The 18,012-nt window shown below is 39.4% G+C and overlaps 2 protein-coding genes and 1 pseudogene across 4 annotated transcripts in view; 2 read left to right on the top strand and 1 right to left on the bottom strand.

Moving 5' to 3' along the window:
- Positions 1 to 4,833: 4,833 nt before the first annotated feature.
- Positions 4,834 to 7,063, bottom strand: LOC123383847 (PH domain leucine-rich repeat-containing protein phosphatase 1-like). The gene is made up of 2 exons (XM_045052280.1): positions 6,859 to 7,063; positions 4,834 to 6,565 (listed from the first exon to the last, which is right to left on the bottom strand). Exons 1-2 carry the CDS (start codon positions 7,061 to 7,063, stop codon positions 6,228 to 6,230), a joined length of 543 nt encoding a protein of 180 aa, XP_044908215.1. The 3' UTR covers positions 4,834 to 6,227.
- A 203-nt stretch (positions 7,064 to 7,266) lies between these two features.
- KMT2E (lysine methyltransferase 2E (inactive)) overlaps positions 7,267 to 18,012 on the top strand; it is a 99,488-nt gene continuing 88,742 nt past the window's right edge. For all 3 annotated transcript variants that reach the window (XM_006929135.5, XM_019825358.3, XM_003982682.6), the window contains exon 1: positions 7,267 to 7,400. The gene's annotated coding sequence lies outside the window, so the exon portion shown is untranslated. The remainder of the gene's footprint in view (positions 7,401 to 18,012) is intronic.
- LOC111559685 lies at positions 12,787 to 12,942 on the top strand (annotated as a pseudogene).

The raw sequence follows: 18,012 nt of genomic DNA, 5'->3' as shown, positions 1-18,012 counted from the left end.
CAGATAGGTGTTGAAATCACTGCTCCACCAACCTCAGGTAAGATTAGCAGGTAACTGAGACAAAGTATATGTAACAGTATCAAATATGTTTCTGGGCATTCCTTTTTTGGGGGCAGGGGACTCACTAGCAGTTAAAGATTTCTAGTGCTTAAATTAAACTTTCCCAACATTTCCTCTCCAATTCCACTAGTATCAATGACCTGGTGTGGCTTACTTTGCTAACTTAAGATTTTATTTCATTTTTTAAGTAATCTCCACGCGCAACGTGGGGCTTGAACCCACAACTCCAAGATCAAGAGTCCATGTGCTCCACTGTCTGAGCCAGCCAGGCGCCCCTTACTTTGTTAATTTAAAACAAAAACTCTTGTTATTCCTAAATCCTTAATTCTTTGTTATTCCCACACTTAGTAACCAATGATCCTTCCTTTCTTTGATGATAGCTGTTAGCAACAAACCAACCTATACACAAAGAAATGGAAGTGGCTTTAAAACTTCACTTAATTTAAAAAGGTAGAATAGGGGCGCCTGGGTGGCGCAGTCGGTTAAGCGTCCGACTTCAGCCAGGTCACGATCTCGCGGTCCGTGAGTTCGAGCCCCGTGTCAGGCTCTGGGCTGATGGCTCGGAGCCTGGAGCCTGTTTCCGAGCCTGTGTCTCCTTCTCTCTCTGCCCCTCCCCTGTTCATGCTCTGTCTCTCTCTGTTCCAAAAATAAATAAAAACGTTGAGAAAAAAAAATAATAAAAAAAAATAAAATAAAAAGGTAGAATAAAGGCTGGGAGAAACTAGCAGGTAAATATTTTGACCGATATAAATGCTTCAAAAGTTGTAATTACAAAGTAGTTTATCTTGTCAACCTAAATAAAAATGTAAAGCCTAGGAATGTTTTGTAGGTCTTAAATACGGTAGGAATGCAAATTATTTTGTTCATATTAGAGCTGGAGTTCCTATCTGTCCCAGGAACAAAAGCAATTAGAGGGGAAAAACAGATTATAGCTTTAAATCTGAGACACAAGCATCAATATACTTTAGGAGAGCGCTTTAAAAATACTTTAGAGGATAAAGAATATTAAAGTGATATAAATCTCTTGGAATAAATTTATGTGAAATTTAAACTCCATTTAAGTTTGTTGTAAGAAATATCATTTATTCTAGGTTGATAACCAATTTATTAGGACCAGTTCTATAGAAGAGATAGATAGTTGTTCAGCGAAGGTATACCCTGTACCTCAAAAGGACGATGCTGACCCATACTGCTGTTTCGTGGTATGCTTACAACAAAGGAGCAAACAAAAAACAACCCCAAATCCAATTTTCTTTTATAAAAAATACAAATGCAAGGTAAACTCTGCATACTTCAATGGTTATGGCAAACAGAGCCAATGAAGGGGAAATACCAGTATAAAATAGTTTAAGAAAACAAAACATAATCACAAGCTCTAAATAGGACATAGTTGGCAAACTAGATGCATTCAGAAATTTTGTTGTTTAAACTACCATTCACTTCGAGCAAAGAAAGGACCTCCAACAGATTTTTCAGCTCTTCGTCACTGGCTCCATTTTTACATTTGATGCTGAAATTTGCAGTTCACACAGAATATTAAAAGCTCTTTTTACTATATCTACTGTTAAATCATTCCAGAGAACAGAATGGTGGGCTCTATAATCTTTTGCTAGCCTTCTGTTTGCTTCATTCAGGTAGAAGCAGAACAGTTTCTCTACTTTCCAATTCCAACTCCATACTTAAAGATGTTTCAAACCTGAACTGAACAATCAACAGGGAGACTAGAGGCCTGATCTTTTTGAATACCAGAGGGCAGGTAGCTTTCAAAATGTTTTCTTCCTTTTTTAAAAATTTATTTATTTTTGAGAGAGAAAGGGAGAGAGCGAGCACACAAGCAGGGAAGGGGCAAAGAGTGAGACACAGAGGGAGGGACGGAGACACAGAATTCCAAGCAGGCTCCAGGCTTTGAGCTGTCAGCACGGAGCCCGATGCTGGGCTCGAACTCAAGAACTGTGAGATCATGACCTGAGCCGAAGCTGGATGCTTAACAGACAGCCACCCAGGCACCCCTGAAAATATTTGCTGAATGCTCAAGAATAAACTTAATTTCCTCTTTCAAGACAAGCAATCAAGTTCAAGGTATCCACAACCCTGGAAGGTTTTTTGAGCACTGTTTGCAAATACAGATTTCAGGTTTAATATCAACATAACACCTTGCACAGAAAGGGACAGCATTATATTCATTTTTTAGAAGTTAAACTAATCAGGTGATACATATTTACCCCTAACATTTTAAGGTATATATTTAATGGTTCAAGTTCAATTCTGAAACATAAATTTTTTCATTCTAAAAGGACACTGAAGTCAGAGGTGGGGCAGAAAAAAATTCCATATAAAAACAAAATCCAGGGGCAACTGGGTGGCTCAGTCAGTTAAGTGTCCGACTTCCGCTCAGGTCATGATCTCACCGCTGGTGAGTGTCAGCCCTGAATCAGGCTCTGTACTGACAGCTGAGAGTCTGGAGCCTGCTTCAGATCGTGTCTCCCCCTCTCTCTGCCCCTACCCGGCTCACGCTCTCGCTCTCTCTCTCTCAAAAAAAAAAAAAAAAAAAAAAAAAAATTAAAAACAGGTTAAAGAAAACAAAAAACAAAATACAGTGAAAGTCTATTTTCTTACTTTGAACTCGAATTTCAAAAGACACATAAGGACTACTCAAAAATACCCCAAAAGGCTTTAATAGCAGACAAAAACATCACCAACGTTTACGTTTATAAAGCCCAAATCTGATTCCTAGAATTTTTATGGCGGAGCTTCATTTTTTATGCAATTCAATAACTCCTGTTATTGGAATGCCAACCTCACGATACATACATGTAGCTACTAGAGGCTGGCAAATGGGACACTTATCAACAGCAAGAAAAATAACAAAACCTAAACTCAAGAGCAAAACAAATTGGGTCCTATAGTATCAGAGCAAGCAGTAATACATACTTTGATAAGCCCCAAACACATCAAGGAATTATAAACCCAATCAATCAGTTCATATATTGTTGAAGTTTGTAGGTTAAAATGTCCTCTAGAGTTGAGAAATATGGATGTTAAAAAATAAGGTCAGTTTTTTCTTCCCAACTTTCTGGAGGTAGAACTATCCCATCAGGAGCATCTGCCCTGACATAAGCAAAAGGAGAGGAAACCTGCTTGTGAGCCTCCCTAAACCTTGATCTCCTCTCCAAACCCTGGTGGTCAAGGGCATTTTTGAAAAAGTGTGAAAGCTACATTTTACAGTTTGGATTATACACTCTATTAGTGGAGTGTTATCTTCCTCAGAAACAAAAAAACAAAAAACTTGTACACCTGAATGCCAACTAAGTGTCAAGCACTGGGCTGGGTTATCAATGTCAAGAATTGGCTCATTTCACTTGGGATTAAGGATTTCGAAGAGTTTTGGGAGGCAAGGTTCAAGTTAACCAGGAGTGGGAAGAAGTACTTCAGGTAGTGTGGACAAAGACACAAAAGTATGAAATAGCACAGCACTCGGGAGGTACTTTAGCCCACTAGGGTGGGTCTGCCATCTGAAGCCAGTGATAAAAACTATTCCCATTGTAAAAGAGATGAGAATGTGAACAAAAAAATAGATAAAGGAAGGTTGGGGCATGGTTTACTCAAATAATGAAACATAGGAAGAGAAGCAAAAATTTTTTGAGGGAATGGGTGAAGAAAATTGTTAGGAGTCTAGTACAAGCTCAGTATTTTTATGGGAGTTCAGGAAGCCTGTGGTCCCCCTCCCTAAAAACCTTAACTTTGCATCTACAGCTGAGATGAAAATTTAGGCTCTAGTGGAGAATAACAGGCATGAATAAAATTGCCCAAAGAGAACATGTAACACAAAAAGGTAGTCAAAGTAACTGCAAGTAGTATTTAAAATGCCACGGAAATGAAAAGAAAAACTAAAGCTCAAGATTTAGCAATTAGGAACAATGAGGACCCATGTTGATGAAAAACTCAAAACACGGATGTGTTTCTATTAGTTTGAAAAATGGCCTCTCTTCCTTATTAAGGCAGAGTGAAGCTAGGAAGACCATGAAACCTTACAATCTGACTTCATGTTCCGTCCCTCTTTCCTAAGTCAAAATAAAAATTGCTATGACAGTAAGGGCGATAGATATAACTTACACATGACAAGTAAATCCTCGAAGATATTCAGTTCTTACAGACAGAAGGCCCATTTTATATTCACAATGGACATAAAACACACTTTGAACTCTAAAATCTTTCTTCTTCTATATTAACAGTTTAATTACAGAGTTTTTAGTTCATTCATATTGGTAATTCACTGAAAAAGAAAACCACAGAAACTAGTAAGGGTTTAAGTATAAACAAACGAATTAAAAATTCAATCTTGTTTTCAAACTATCAAGTCCACAACTAACACTAAAGGAAGTAACATAACCTGGACCCCAGGTTAAAACCCATCTTTTCAGGTTCAGCAAATATTTCCTCTTAGCACCAGATGTGTTCTGTCAAAAAAAGCAAGCCAGGTGTCAGTGCAAATGTCTTTGTTGTGTAACTCCCAGCTCAACACCACCCAAGGGGACAAGCCGTTTAAATCTTGACTAGTTTAGTTGATGGCTACTATGCTTGTTTGGCCAACTGGGAATTATCAAAAACATAAATAGTCTTTCTTACTGAATCTACCGATACAGACCTTAAGAACTCTTGAACTAAAGATCTTCAACCAACAAGGTTTCGGAAACTAAAGTTCATACTTCCAGAAAAGTGATTAAAGATGTAGGCTTCATAACGGTGCAGGCTTCTTAATGAGTAACATTTACCGAAAGTGAATTCATGTTTTATTTTTAAAAACCATAGTTAAGAGGGCGACAGAAAGACGAAAGTACTGAAAACATCCTTACAACTTCATACAGATCACAACACTATCGCTTTTATTGTTATTACTGATCACGCCTAAATTTAGAAAAAGCAAGTCCGCTAAAATTACACATTCTTGTAGAATACACAGATAAGGAAGACACGAGAACAAAGTACATAGGAAAGGAACAGAAAGCCTGAAAAAGGTCCTCAAAATTCAGATGGCAAATTCCCTGTAACTTCGGAGATTTTAAGTGTTCCTGGGTGTTTACACCTTTTACCTTTGCTTCCAAATTTAGGAAACATTTTTCTACTAGGATCTGAGAAATTTTACGTCTTCTCAAAAAATAACTGATACCGCTCGTCGTCGTGGGCCAGGAGCTAGTCTTTCCCCTCTTTACTCAGTCCAGAGGCCCTCAGGGACTCATAGTAGATTCCCACATTAGGAACCTGCCACCTTACGTAAGTACTTTGCAAGGAGAAAGGTAGATAAGAAAATAGGGCACCAAACCACCTCCTCCACCAACAGCCGTCACACCCAAAAGGAGTGTCCCTCCAGGGGCTTTCCCCTGGGAGCCGCCACTGTAAGCTGCATGGGGGAGGGGAAGCGCTCTCAAACAGTCATCTCTTCCTCTTCAGGCCGCCAACGCCGACCGCACCACAGTCTCCTCCGCCCAAGCCCTTTCCCCTCCCCCGCCCCAGCCTGGGTCGGAGCCAAACCCCACAGGAATGCAGCCCGGTCACATGCGCTGCGGCGGCGGTGGACGTGCCTCTCCCCCCGCGCCCCAAGGAGACCCAGCGCCATCTTGCCCTGACGCAGTTACAAAAGTCATGAGAGAAATGGTGTCTCCTCGTCCGCGCCAGCGCCCCAAGGTTTCGCAGGGGCCGAGCCGGGGCCCTCACCTCGCGCAGGGACAGGAGAAAATACTCAGGGAAGAGCCTTGAGATTCTCTTCGCCACTGCTTGGGTTCCATATCGGCCGCGGCAGCAACGATCACCATCGTCACTTCTCCCTCTCTGCCTTTGCAACAGCCTCCCCCGACGGCTCTGGCCCCACCCGCTGCTGCAGCATGAGGTCATCGCTAGCCAATCACTACTAGCCCGACAGGACACACCAGGCACTGATTGGCCGCATGGACCGCCTCTGCCTCTCCCCACTCCGCTTACCAAGCGCTCCGGGTCTCTGTGGAGCAAGAAGACGGAAACCGCCATTTCGGGGAAAGACCCCGAAAACAAGAACCGGAATCACAATGTTATTTTAGTGGGGAAACCCTTGTTTTATTCTTTGGCATCCCCCTTTTTTCTTCGAGATAACCGTCTCTCTGTCCCTCCCTCGTTTAATCACCGCCACATAAAGGTTAACTCCTGCTCCCCACCCCGCACATTGTCCCGCCGGCGGGGAAATCCTTCCCCGGGGCCAAGAGAAGTAGGAGGCAGCGACGGCAACTGCACCGACGGCAACGGCAGCTTTTTACCCCGATACACGGTGGCAGGGAAGCGGCGCTGACGGTGGCTGTATTTTTCCTGCTGCTTCTCCCCCCGACCTCTTCCGTTTCTCGCTCCTCCATCGAGACGGCGCTGGACGCTCCAGCTCCGCTTTTATCCGGTGCCCGGAGTCTGCGCACTGGAGCCTCCTCAGCCCCTAGTGGGCGTCGAGTGACACCCAAAACGAGTTCACCCAGCGCTGGAGGCCAGACTGGGGAGGGGGAGGGGAAGACGGAGACTGAGGTTGTTTGGGGAGTGGGAGAAAGTGCATCGCTTTCGGAGGGTGATGGGCGGGAGGGGGGGGGGGGGGAGTCGTTCCCAGGGCCTACAGTCTTAATCCTTCCACCCAGTAGTGGCGTGCCCATGCTCGCCGATATCCAGACTTGAGGGCTACTCAGGGAAAAGGGATAAAGAACCAAATCCCATCAAATATCGAAACTATCCCAAACCTTCTGTGAATTGTTGAATGCATCTGTTCTGAAAAAAGACGGAGACTCTGCCCACCTCTCTGCCTCCAGTTGCCTGTCTTCAAGCCTCTGTGCCAAGAGGCAACAGCGGGCGGCAGCCCACAAGCAAAATGGCGGCAGGCAGCTTCGTCCCCTCCCCCTCTGCCCCTGCGGAGCGGGGCGGGCGGGCCCCGTGCACTTGCCGCCGCCGCCGCCGCCGCCGCCGTCGCCGCCGCCGCGGCCGCCGCCGCCGTCGCCGCCATTTTCCCAGAGCGAGAGGCAGTGACACTGAGCGGGCGCAGGGGGCCGAGTCGGAGACCGTGCCTGAGTTCGGGAGCGGCAACAGAGGGGGCATAGACACTCTGAGCAGCCTTGCCGTCGCCTCTGCGTTCCTGTTGACTGTCTGGGTGCCCCCTCCCCTACTCCTTGATTGCTGGTGAAGAGGCTGCGCGCTGCTGTTTGGGGAGGGGGTGTGTGGAGCCGGGTCCTGTGTCCGCAGTGGCTGCTGTCGGGGGGTCGTCTGTTCGCGGAGGTGTGGAGAGACTCCTTGGGGGTCGAGCAGATAACGGGGTTCGGGTGTCTGTTGTGTGAACATCGCAGGTCAGTGCTTGTCGTCTCCTTGGGAGTTCTTGGGGTTTGCGGGGTGGAGGGACGCGTGTTTCAAGAGGGAGGGGGCTTTCTCATTTTTATCCTTCCGGGGGTGTTGGGGGGAGTCGACGCTGACTCTCAGGTGTCTGGGCTGGGGCAAGACGTTGCTTGGTTGAATCGAATTTATCCTTTCTCTTCCCTGTCCCTGGAAAGGGAGCATTATGGCGGGTTTTAGGGTTGGGGAAAGGGGAAACTGGCAGTTAAACCCCCTTGAGAGTGGGAGTTAGGGAGGGGGCGCACTCCTCATTGGCAGCGGGTTAAGGCCGCTTGGGTGAGGAGGGAGGCTTGTGACTGTTAGCAGGGTTTGTGTCGAAGTGGTCCCAGGAGCTGCCAGCTCTCCGTTTCCTCGACCGCATCTTGTTCAGGTGCTCAGAAGCCGTATAGGCCCCATTTTCTTCTCCCATTTCTTGGCTGGCAGTCTCTGGTATAATTTTCAGGTAAATACGAAGGGGGTTAAAAGGACGCTCTGGGTCTCTATCTCCCTTTGTGGGAGAACGAGACAGCTCCTCATCCTCTCCGGGAGAGGGTAAACCCGCCCCTGAGGTGGTCACCCCAGTACCCAGCCTTCTCAGTCTCCTCCCCCACTCCGCTTGCATTATCGCCGTCCTTTACTGTACCGGAGGCTTAGAATCCACAATATGGCACATTTCAGAAAAGCTTATTTTGACCAAGGGATTGGCACAAACACTGTGGCAGCAGATACAGAAGAGAAACAAACGGCTCACTGTGCTAAACGGGGGAGGGGGAGAGAAAAAACAATCCGGAGTGCTCTCTTCCACTGGCCTCAGTTCCGTAGAGATCCGTTCTTGCTAAAGTCTGTCTTAAGAATGATAATTTAAAGTCGAAGAGAAATCGCTAGAGTTCGCTTTGGAGTAAATCCCGGGTTGGTTTCTTTTTCTTTTTTTTTTTCTTTTTTGCCTATTTCCCCCCCTTTTAGAGATGTGAATAACGTAAGGTGTTGGAGTTCTGGAGACCTTGGAGAGAATTAAGTGAGGTGCATTCAACTCTAGGCTGGAGACATCAATACCTAATTGGAAAATAGTCCCGTTTTTTCCCTTATTTTCCGAGATGGGAAGTAAAAAGTGAAATTTCCCTCTTTTGTCCTTTACAGATTCTAAAAATGGCGGCCCCAGGCTGATGTTGTGGTAATCTAATCAGCTCGGGTCCTCCACACCCCATGCAGTGCGTTTGTCTGCAGCATATTACAGGCTTATTATGTTTACATGAAAAGGCTGTGCTGCTTTTCTTTCCCGAATAGTTTACAAAAATGTGTGGATTTTACTGCAAATTACAACGCTGTGTTTTAGTTGATTAATTTTGTTGGTTTTTCCTGAGAGGCAAATGAAATGACACCACTTCCAAAAAAAATAATAAAAAACACTCAGGTAGCCTTAGACATTTGAGTAGTGAGGATGGGTGCACTTAAATATTCAAAAAAAATTACTTGGGACAAATATTAGTTTTCTGCTCGTTTAATCCGAGTGTCTTTTATTCACTGTGCTAAAGTAAGTTAAATGTTGAATAAGTGTGTAAGTGCAACATTTTGTGTGAGTAGATGTTTTAATTTAGAGTGTAATGTTTCCCATCCAACACTTGACCAATTTTATGAATTTTGGTTTTTGTACTCTTTCAGATTAATTTTTAGGGAGCTGTACAAACAAGCCTAAACCTGTTACTTCACTGGGTGTGGAGATGCTTGTTCTTCTCACTATTATATTTTGCATCCATGTTTCTCATATATTTAAGCATTCCTTATGCATTTTCTAAGTTTGTATATTTCATGAAGTGAAGCTCCATGCTTTGCTGCCTTTTAAAATTGTTTTATAGCATGCAATCATAATTATGTAAGTAAAAAAGTAAGGCTTTAGTTCTTGATACCCCGCCCTGTACCCATTTACCTATTATGGGATGTGGAACTTAGTCTGTGTTAATAGACTAAATAAAAGCCATACCATAATATAGAGTCTTGAATCCATCTTATGCTAATTTCAGTATCTTATAGATGGAGGCAGAAAATTAAATGGTGTTACTTAACAATATTTTTAAAAGTGGGAATGATTAGAATTTATTTTTGGAGTGGAAGGGTGATCTTTGTGGCCTGGACTCAGCAGCGAGATATCAGTGGGCCATTAATGGCATTTAATGACCATTCTGATGTGGAATAACTGAAAGATGAGTAGTTATTGAAATCTAGTAGTTCTTGAAAAGGTTGGAGAGTACACACCCTTTCGTGATTCTTTTATTCCACAGTAAATTCTGCTCCAATATTTACAGCGGAATAAGGGAATCATGAAGTTCGTATATGAACTAGTTGTCTGTTGTACAAAATAATTGTAGCAATCACTGCCTTAGTTTCTTCACGGAAGACAGTGTACAACTGTACTTAGAATCTTTGGAATATTTTAGTATGAAATGAAATGTTGGTGGGTAGTGGGAGAGTTTATGTAGGGATTTGGGGTCAATACTCATTTGTATGTGCTCTGATCGTATAAGTCTAGATCCATAAGTGCTGGGTAAGGATTGTGCATTTATTTTATGGACTATGTAGTTACAATCTGTGGTTCAGAAGGTTGGTACTTTAAACTTGCTATCTATGGTAGGAAATCAGTATACTCTTAGGAAAATTTAGTTTATGTAGCCATGGAAAGGAACACTGTATACACCCATTGTTTTTTCTTGATAGTGACCTTGATCAGCTCTAGACACACAAAGCATTTGGACTTATTTGGCTTCAAATAAACAATACCAAGTTAGAAATTATAAGAAAAGCTGCCTTGACTCTATTAGCTTTGTTCATACTAGCCTGCTTCATTGCTTTGTATTTTGTTTGTTTCTCTTGATATATTTTTTGAATGTATTGTACTCTTTTAAATGGTTACTTTATAAATAACATGGCTGTAAGTGTTTGGTTTTTGTTAATGTGTATGTACCCCATTGACCATCTGTGTTTTAAATTAGAAATTGTAGGGGCAATTTTTTTTTTTTAAAAAGGTTAAGTATAATTTTTTCTGAGTGAGTTTTGAAACATTCGGTCTCTTGGGGGAAAACTAGTCAAATAGTCTTTGTTCTTAGGGTAGCTAAGGTTGAGGGATTAGGTGTTTGTCTGTTTAAGTGGATTTGTAGAAAATCATAATGTAATTGGCGAGCAAATTTTATTTTTAGAGACTGTAGTTTGATCATACTTCCCTTTTGTTGTCAGTGTAAGTTATAGGATCCCTTTGATCTCAGTTTAAGTTAGAACCTTTACAGGGCTCCTGTATTTTCCTTCAACTCTTAAGATTTCTGATAACTCCCTCACAATTTTGCCTTGTTTGTCTTAGAGCTTCCAGCTGGAGAATTTTTCCATGTATATACTAAAGCAAGCTCTAGGACTTCTTGGATCTAAAATGAGGAAGTGAGGGGAAAAGCCAATTAATAAGTTAGGAGAAATTCTTCCTTTAACACATAACCTTAGTGGTCTTAGTGAAAGTCTAACTTCTTAAATTGGTTTTTTATTTCTAAGAATAATGTACCCATTTCATGCATCAAACTCTTAAACGTATGGTTTTATTTTTAAAAGTGTGTTATGTAAATCCTAACAGCTCTGCTTAGTTCTGGAAGTTACTACTAGGACTTTAATGTGTACTGTCATTGTGTGTTTAAAATGGAGAAAACCAAAAGGACTTTGAAGAGCTACCACAAACTGCTAAAGAAATGTTAGTATGTCATTTTTACAAAAGATGCTGTTTATTTTTTTAAAAATATTTTAGTAATGTGTAATTAGCTTTTATCTCCAAAGGATTTATTCACAATAGAGAGTAGGTGCTCAATTATTTTTTGAGTTTAAAGCTTTCATTTGAGCAAACACATCTCAAATATTCAGGGTAATCAGGGACTTTTCTTTGTTACATGTTAGGAAAAGCGTTTAATACTTGTATTCAGGGAGACTTGTTAATATTGACTATAGAATTATTTTTATGTTGTGGTAAAATTTTTTTTTTTATATTGGCTGGCAAAATAAGGATACTATTTTAGGTGCTGCTGTATAAATGTTAGCTTTTAGGCTGGTTTGAAATTGGAGTGGCTCACAATTTTTTACTGTCTCTTGTAATGTACAAATGTTGGGAAGAGCTTTATTTTTTTTTTAATATTAAAAGGATAGTATATATTACCTAAAAACTTATTTAATGTGGAAGAGCAATATTTATGGTTGAAAATAGTTTTTTAGTGCACCAAATTTGAAGTAACCATATTTAACTAAAAATCTTGCTATTGCCATTAAACAGTATTTTACAGACAGGTAGGAATTAACCAAAAGAATTGTTTTGTTGTTATTGTGAGCATTTGTGATCAGTTCTACATAAAAAGTCAAAATGATGATGACTCAGGTTAACTTAATTAGATGTTATTTGTATCTTTAAGACTATGAGAAGTATTTATTAACCGTTAGTAAATAGGATGCTTTTTACTTAAGTGAGAGTCAAAATAGGTGGGTCTTATATTTCACTTGATAAATATTTTCACTTAATATGAAGTCAGTTTTTTTTTTTTTCCCTCAGAGGGGTCATAAATCAAATTTTATTTTTAAGACAGTTTGGGAAAGCTATTTTTATATTGTTAGGTGAATTTTACAACTTTATTGCAAAATCTGATTTGATTATTTACAAAAACTAGTTGAGCTGTTTGGGATCTTGAACTTTTCAATGCAACAGGTCAGTCAGAATTCTTTTTTGATGTGTTCAATTAAGATGCCATTGAAAACAGACATTATGACTTTTAATGCATAAATAGTATGTAATAATTCAATGAGTAATCAAGTCCACATCTATTATTTTTAGTTAAAATATTTATTTTTGCATTTTAAAATTATTTCAAATGTGAAATTTGGATTTAAGACAGGACCTGAGAAACAAAATGATTTATGCAGCTTTCTTTGTTCTAGTTTTACAGTTGGAGAAGACAGGGAATTTTCTAGCAACTCTTAGATGTTTGCTTAGAGTTAATCCAAAGGAATAAACATCTTGGTCCTGAAGTTTATTATTGAGAAAGAACATTAAGTAATCACACCTGTGTTATAGCTAACTTGGTTGCATTTAAGGTCTGAGCCTGTGGCATAAAATTAAGTAATAGAACAATGGGATTGAGGTAGTTTTGGTTTGTGGTACTCGTAACATAAAGTTCAAGTTCACATACTTATATTATGTAACATTTTATCTGAGACAAGAAAAATTTTTATTAATTTTTAAATCTATTTTGGCTTTTGTTTTCAAAAGGTATTTAAAACATAATTTTTATTTAAAGACTTTTAACTGAATTTACCATAAATTATTTTAAACTTACTTGAGTTAAGTAAGTTTTTAGCTTTGCACAGTGGCAGTATTGTAGCCAGTGAGGTTTATCTGAGGCATGATTATTGCTAATTGAGTTAAGTAAATTTAAAGATTAAATCTTTTCCCATTTGTCTCACTGGTCTAACAATCATGTAAAGCCTAGTATCAGTGGTTTTTAGCAAAAAGTGAGGAATGTGGTGAAAAGAATGAACTATTATCACTTAGGATGTTGTCAGAAAATAGTTTTGTTTTTTCAAAAGTTTACATATTGGGACACTGTATATGAGAAAGATACACTTTCCTAATATTTTTTCTTATTTCACCGACTAATAATGAAAGATAATAGTTTCTAATTTTGATTTCACAGAGAGACCTCTTACATTCCTCTTGTCCTGCTTTATATGTCATTCAAAGAAAGACAAGTTTCAGGAATTTGAAAACCCATTTTCTCTTTAACGATGTTGCAAAGGATGGGAAGATTCTTGATGTGACTGATTTGAATGGTTGGGACTCTGCTTCATTAGCTATAAATTGATGGGGGGGGGGTCTGAGGTTGGTCTGATACATAGTAGCTCTTCTTGAGAAAATAAGATTGTTCCTTTTGAATTATTTGCTTTTCTGCTGCTTCTCTTTAAGTGAATCTGTGTAATTGGCTGAATTGACAGCCTTATTACATCTTTACCATTAAGCCCCCAGCAAAACCATATTTTTCAAGCACAGACAAAAGATGAATTTAAGTAGCTGCTATTTCCCTTGTACTGTTTATTTCTACTCCTTAAAAGCCTGCTGTTTCAGGGTTTGTTTGGATGCAGGGTACGGAAATCATATCCAACCAGCTTAAGTAAAAGATTTGTTATAAGACTATAGGGAAATCTTAGAGAACTTTTTTGAAGAAAAGTACCGTTGGACCTCACAGGAATTGGCAAGGTGTCAGTGAGCCACTGTGCTCCATCTTGAGCCCTTTAATTAGCTGTGACTGGTTAAGGAGATGGTGGTAGGGTGGGTATTTGTGGTGTGGGGGAATTTGCTTGGATGGAGAGTAAGAGACGGACATCTAATTCATCGTGGAACAATTGCCTTTTTTCAGGGATGTTCAAATGTACTCGAGAGGGCCTCTATAACTAAATAATTAGTATCAAATTGATGATTCCACTTTTTAATTTAATTTATTTTAAATGTATTTTTTTTTTTAATGTTTATTTTTGAGAGAGAGAGAGAAGGGGGAGGGCCAGAGAGAGGGAGACAGAGGATCCGAAGTGGCTCCGTGCTGACAGCAGAGAGCCCAGTGCGAGGCTTGAACTCACTAGCTGTGAGAGCACGGCCTGAGCCGAAGTTGGACGCTCACCCGTCTGAGCCACTCAGGCACCCCCTCCACTTTTTAATTTTAAAAATACAAGTATTATATATAAATATATGCATGTGTTTTGAGGAATACTCCCAAAATACCAGTTTTTTGTTTTAATTTTTTATTTTATTAAAACAATTCTTTAATATTTAATTTAATTGAGAGCGAGAGAGCAGGGGAGGGCAGAGAGAGAGGGAGACACAGAATCTAAAGCAGGCTCCAGGCTCTGATCTGTCAGCACAGAGCCCGAAATGCGGCTTGAACTCAGAACCATGAGATCGTGACCTGAGCTGAAGTCAGACGCCTAACCGACTGAGCCACCCAGGCGCCCCTTAATTTTTTATTTTAAAGTAATTTCAGGCTTACAAAAGTTACATGAATACTACAAAACTTCTTATACCCTTTATTCACATCCCCTGATTTTTAACATTTTGTCACCTTTGCTTTATTATTCTCTCTATGCATGTAAAAAAAAATTCTTAACTAGAGTAGATTGCATATAAGATGCTGTCTTATACTTAAATATGCATTTTTAAAGATCAAGCATCTTTTCTTAGGTAACCAGAGTGGTTAAACTTAGGAAGTTTGGCATTGATGTAATTCTTTTTATCTAGTCTGTTGTCCATATTCCGTTTTCATCAGTTGTCCCAATTATGTCCTTTATTAGCACTTTTTTTTCTGGTGCAGTCGCCAATTCAGGATCACGGATTGCATTTAGTTCTCTGATCTCTTTGTCTTTCATGACATTGGCAAGCTAGCTATTTATACAGTGCCCCTCAATTGGGTTTATCTAAGGTTTCTTCATGATTAGATTCAGGTTTTGCATTTTTGGCTGGAATACTAGATAAGCAGTATGTGGGTTTTTGTTTTTTTTTTAATAATTTTTGTTTTCCCCTTACCAGTATGTTCATTTTGATCTCTGGGTTAAGGTGTTTAGTAGTTTTGCCATTGTATGATTACTGTTTCTCATTTTGCCTTTATTAAGTAATTTGTGGAAAGATATTTTGAGATTGTGTAAATATTCTGGTCCCTGTCATACTTTCTTAGATTTAGTGTCTATAGGTGATTCTTGCTTAAATAAGTTTTTACTTTGCATCTGTATATACACCGAAGTTCTTAGCAGTGATTTGTGTCTGAGTAATTGGAATTGTGGGGGTTTTCTTTTCTCTTCTGATTTTTCTGAGACATATGGATAGCTTTTGTAATCAAAAACAGATGAAAAAAATTGAAGGAAAGTGTAGATAATTTGGATAGTATCAGATATTATTCTTGCACAGTTTTCTACATAAATGTGGGTTTAAAATAGCTTTCTGAATGCTGATCTAATTTGAAATTCAGAATATAGAAAATAAGTGCTTAGGTTGTTAAATTATTTTTAAAAAATTATGACGTTCCAATTCCTTATTTAGCTTTTAGAATTATTGCTAAATGAGCTTTGAATTACAGTTATGTTTAGGTTTATGATTTGCTACTAATGCTAGCACTTTGATTTCTAAGACAAGACTGAAAATACATATTTTAATTATGGTGTTACTCCCCTTCCTCCATTAAAAAAAAATCCTTGAAGTAATTCTTTTGAAGAAAAGTATTTTTTTTTTCTGAAATTGAGATAAGTTCTTTTTGTTTTAACATACATGCAAGTTTGATGTTTTATTTATTTATTTTTAAATATTTATTTTTGAAAGAGAGAATGCACACCTGCGTGAGCCGGGGAGGGCCAGAGAGAGAGGGCCAGAGGATCCCAAGCGGCTCTGTGCTGACAGTGCAGAGCCTGATTCACAGCTCTAACTCAGGAACCTTGAGATCATGACTTGAGCCAAAGTTGGACACTCAACCGGCTGAGCCACCCAGGCGTCCCCAAGTTTGCTCTTTAAAAAAGGTTAGTGAGATGGTACACTTAAGAAAGCAGAGCTTCAAACATCTATAACTCTTAGGACAAAGTGGTACGTGATTTTGGAACAAATACAATACTCATTCTAGAAAAGTTCAGAAGGACAAGAAAGGGACAAGAAACAGGAAAAACACTGATTCAAACTTTAATTACATTATAGTGATACTTTTATCAGTTTTGTATAGTGATAGCAAGATATAGTGAATTTGGATGATAATTTGAATATTTTCCTGATGTGAATGAAAATTACTAATTTGATTGGAAATTTTCAGAGAGAATGGGAGAAGAAAATTTGAGACTTGTGAATACTTGTAGAGTGGAGATTATATCTTTTAAAATTTAAAATTTCAAGGCACATGGGTGACTTCGTCAGTTAAGTGTCCAACTTTGGCTCAGGCCATGATCTCACAGTCTGTGAGTTTGAGCCCCACGTCAGGCTCTGTGCCAACAGCTCAGAGCCTGGAGCCTGCTTCAGATTCTGTGTCTCCCTCTGTCTCTGTCCCTACCCCACTCCCACTCTGTCTCTCTCTAGAATAAAATAAAAACATAAAAAATAATTTCCTTGGGAGAAAATTAAGGTAATCATATTTCAAATAAGGAGGATTAATAAGATGATATAGTTGATTCTTAGTATTTTGCAGGTGCTTAATTAATTTAAAACCCATTTGAATCAACTGTATCTGTGTCTTAAGAGAATGAAAGTTCAGTTTGTAAAACTACCAAATCTTACCCATTATCTTAAAAAAGTACAGGGTGAAAGGTGCAAAAGCAAATCTTATGATAAACAGGATTTTCTTTTAGGCCACAACCCCCATCCTGGACATGTAAAATAGCACCCTATTAAAGTTAAAATGTTTTCTTTTTCTTAGAGTTTATTCACTTATTTTTGACAGAGGGAGAGAGAATCCCAAGCAGGCTTAAATGCCAGGCTTGAACCCACAAATCATGAAATAATGACCTGAGCTAAAATCTAAAGAGTCAGACACTTAACTGACTGAGCTACCCAGGCGTACCCTATTGACTGAAGTTAAGAAACCAGAGTTAGAATTGATTGGTGAGATCTTTTAGTGAGCTATTTTTCATTGTGGCCCAGGGACCCCATGTGTTATTTATGTAGAGTGCTTATTAAACATTCTTGGGCCCAATTCCAGACCTACTTAATTACATCTAGTGGAGCCATGAATTTGCATTTTAGTTACTAGTCTCAGAAATTTTTATACTGTTCTAGTTCTTTCCTTTTATTTTACAACTCGACCAAATCCCAGGGAGGTTAAATAATTTTCTCTAGGTCATATAGTTAGATAGTGGTTGATCAAGGATTGAAATTTAGGTCATGATTCTTGATGCTTTAAACTTTTCCAAGAAACCATGCTGACTGCCCTCTTGAGAAGCCAGGCCACTATTTTTAGATTCTCTGAATGAGGGAATACTTTGTGCAATGTCATGTGACAGACTCTATATGTTTAGTGTTTCTGTACATCCTAATTCAAGATGATCTGTTGGTTTCCAGAACCCACGAGATATTTGGATAAGAGTCTTGGATTGGAATTGTAGCAGTACAAATTGTGATCAAGTTACGGTGAGCCTTGAATGCCATGATAAAAGATTATGGCCTTTATGGGGAAGTTGCTGAAAAATTTACTTTGGGGAGTGACATACTGGGACATGCTTATTTATCCCCTCCAATTCTTAAGATCATGCAAGTGTTATATGCTTATTAAAAGAGCTCAAACAATACTTCTTTAGAGGCAATATTGCACAGGGCTTAAGAGTAGATACTAGAACTACAATCAAACCAGGTTGTATTGCCTAGTGACCTGGGCAAGTTAGTTATCTTTTAGTGCGTTAGTTTGTTGATCTGCAACATTGAGGTAACAATAGAGCTTATCTTATACAGTCGTTTTGAGAATTCAGTGTTAATATGTGTACAATTCTTAGTAGGCTCTCCAGCTGTTTGTGTTGTAGTTGTTTCTTGAAAAAACAGAACCATCCCTAGTGTCTCTTACATGCTGAGGTGAT

The sequence above is a fragment of the Felis catus genome, chromosome A2 (assembly GCF_018350175.1).
Source record: "Felis catus isolate Fca126 chromosome A2, F.catus_Fca126_mat1.0, whole genome shotgun sequence".
Classification (NCBI taxonomy): Eukaryota; Metazoa; Chordata; class Mammalia; order Carnivora; family Felidae; genus Felis; species Felis catus.
The sequence above is the reverse complement of the archived record's forward strand: the minus strand, read 5'-3'. Positions and strand labels throughout refer to the sequence as shown.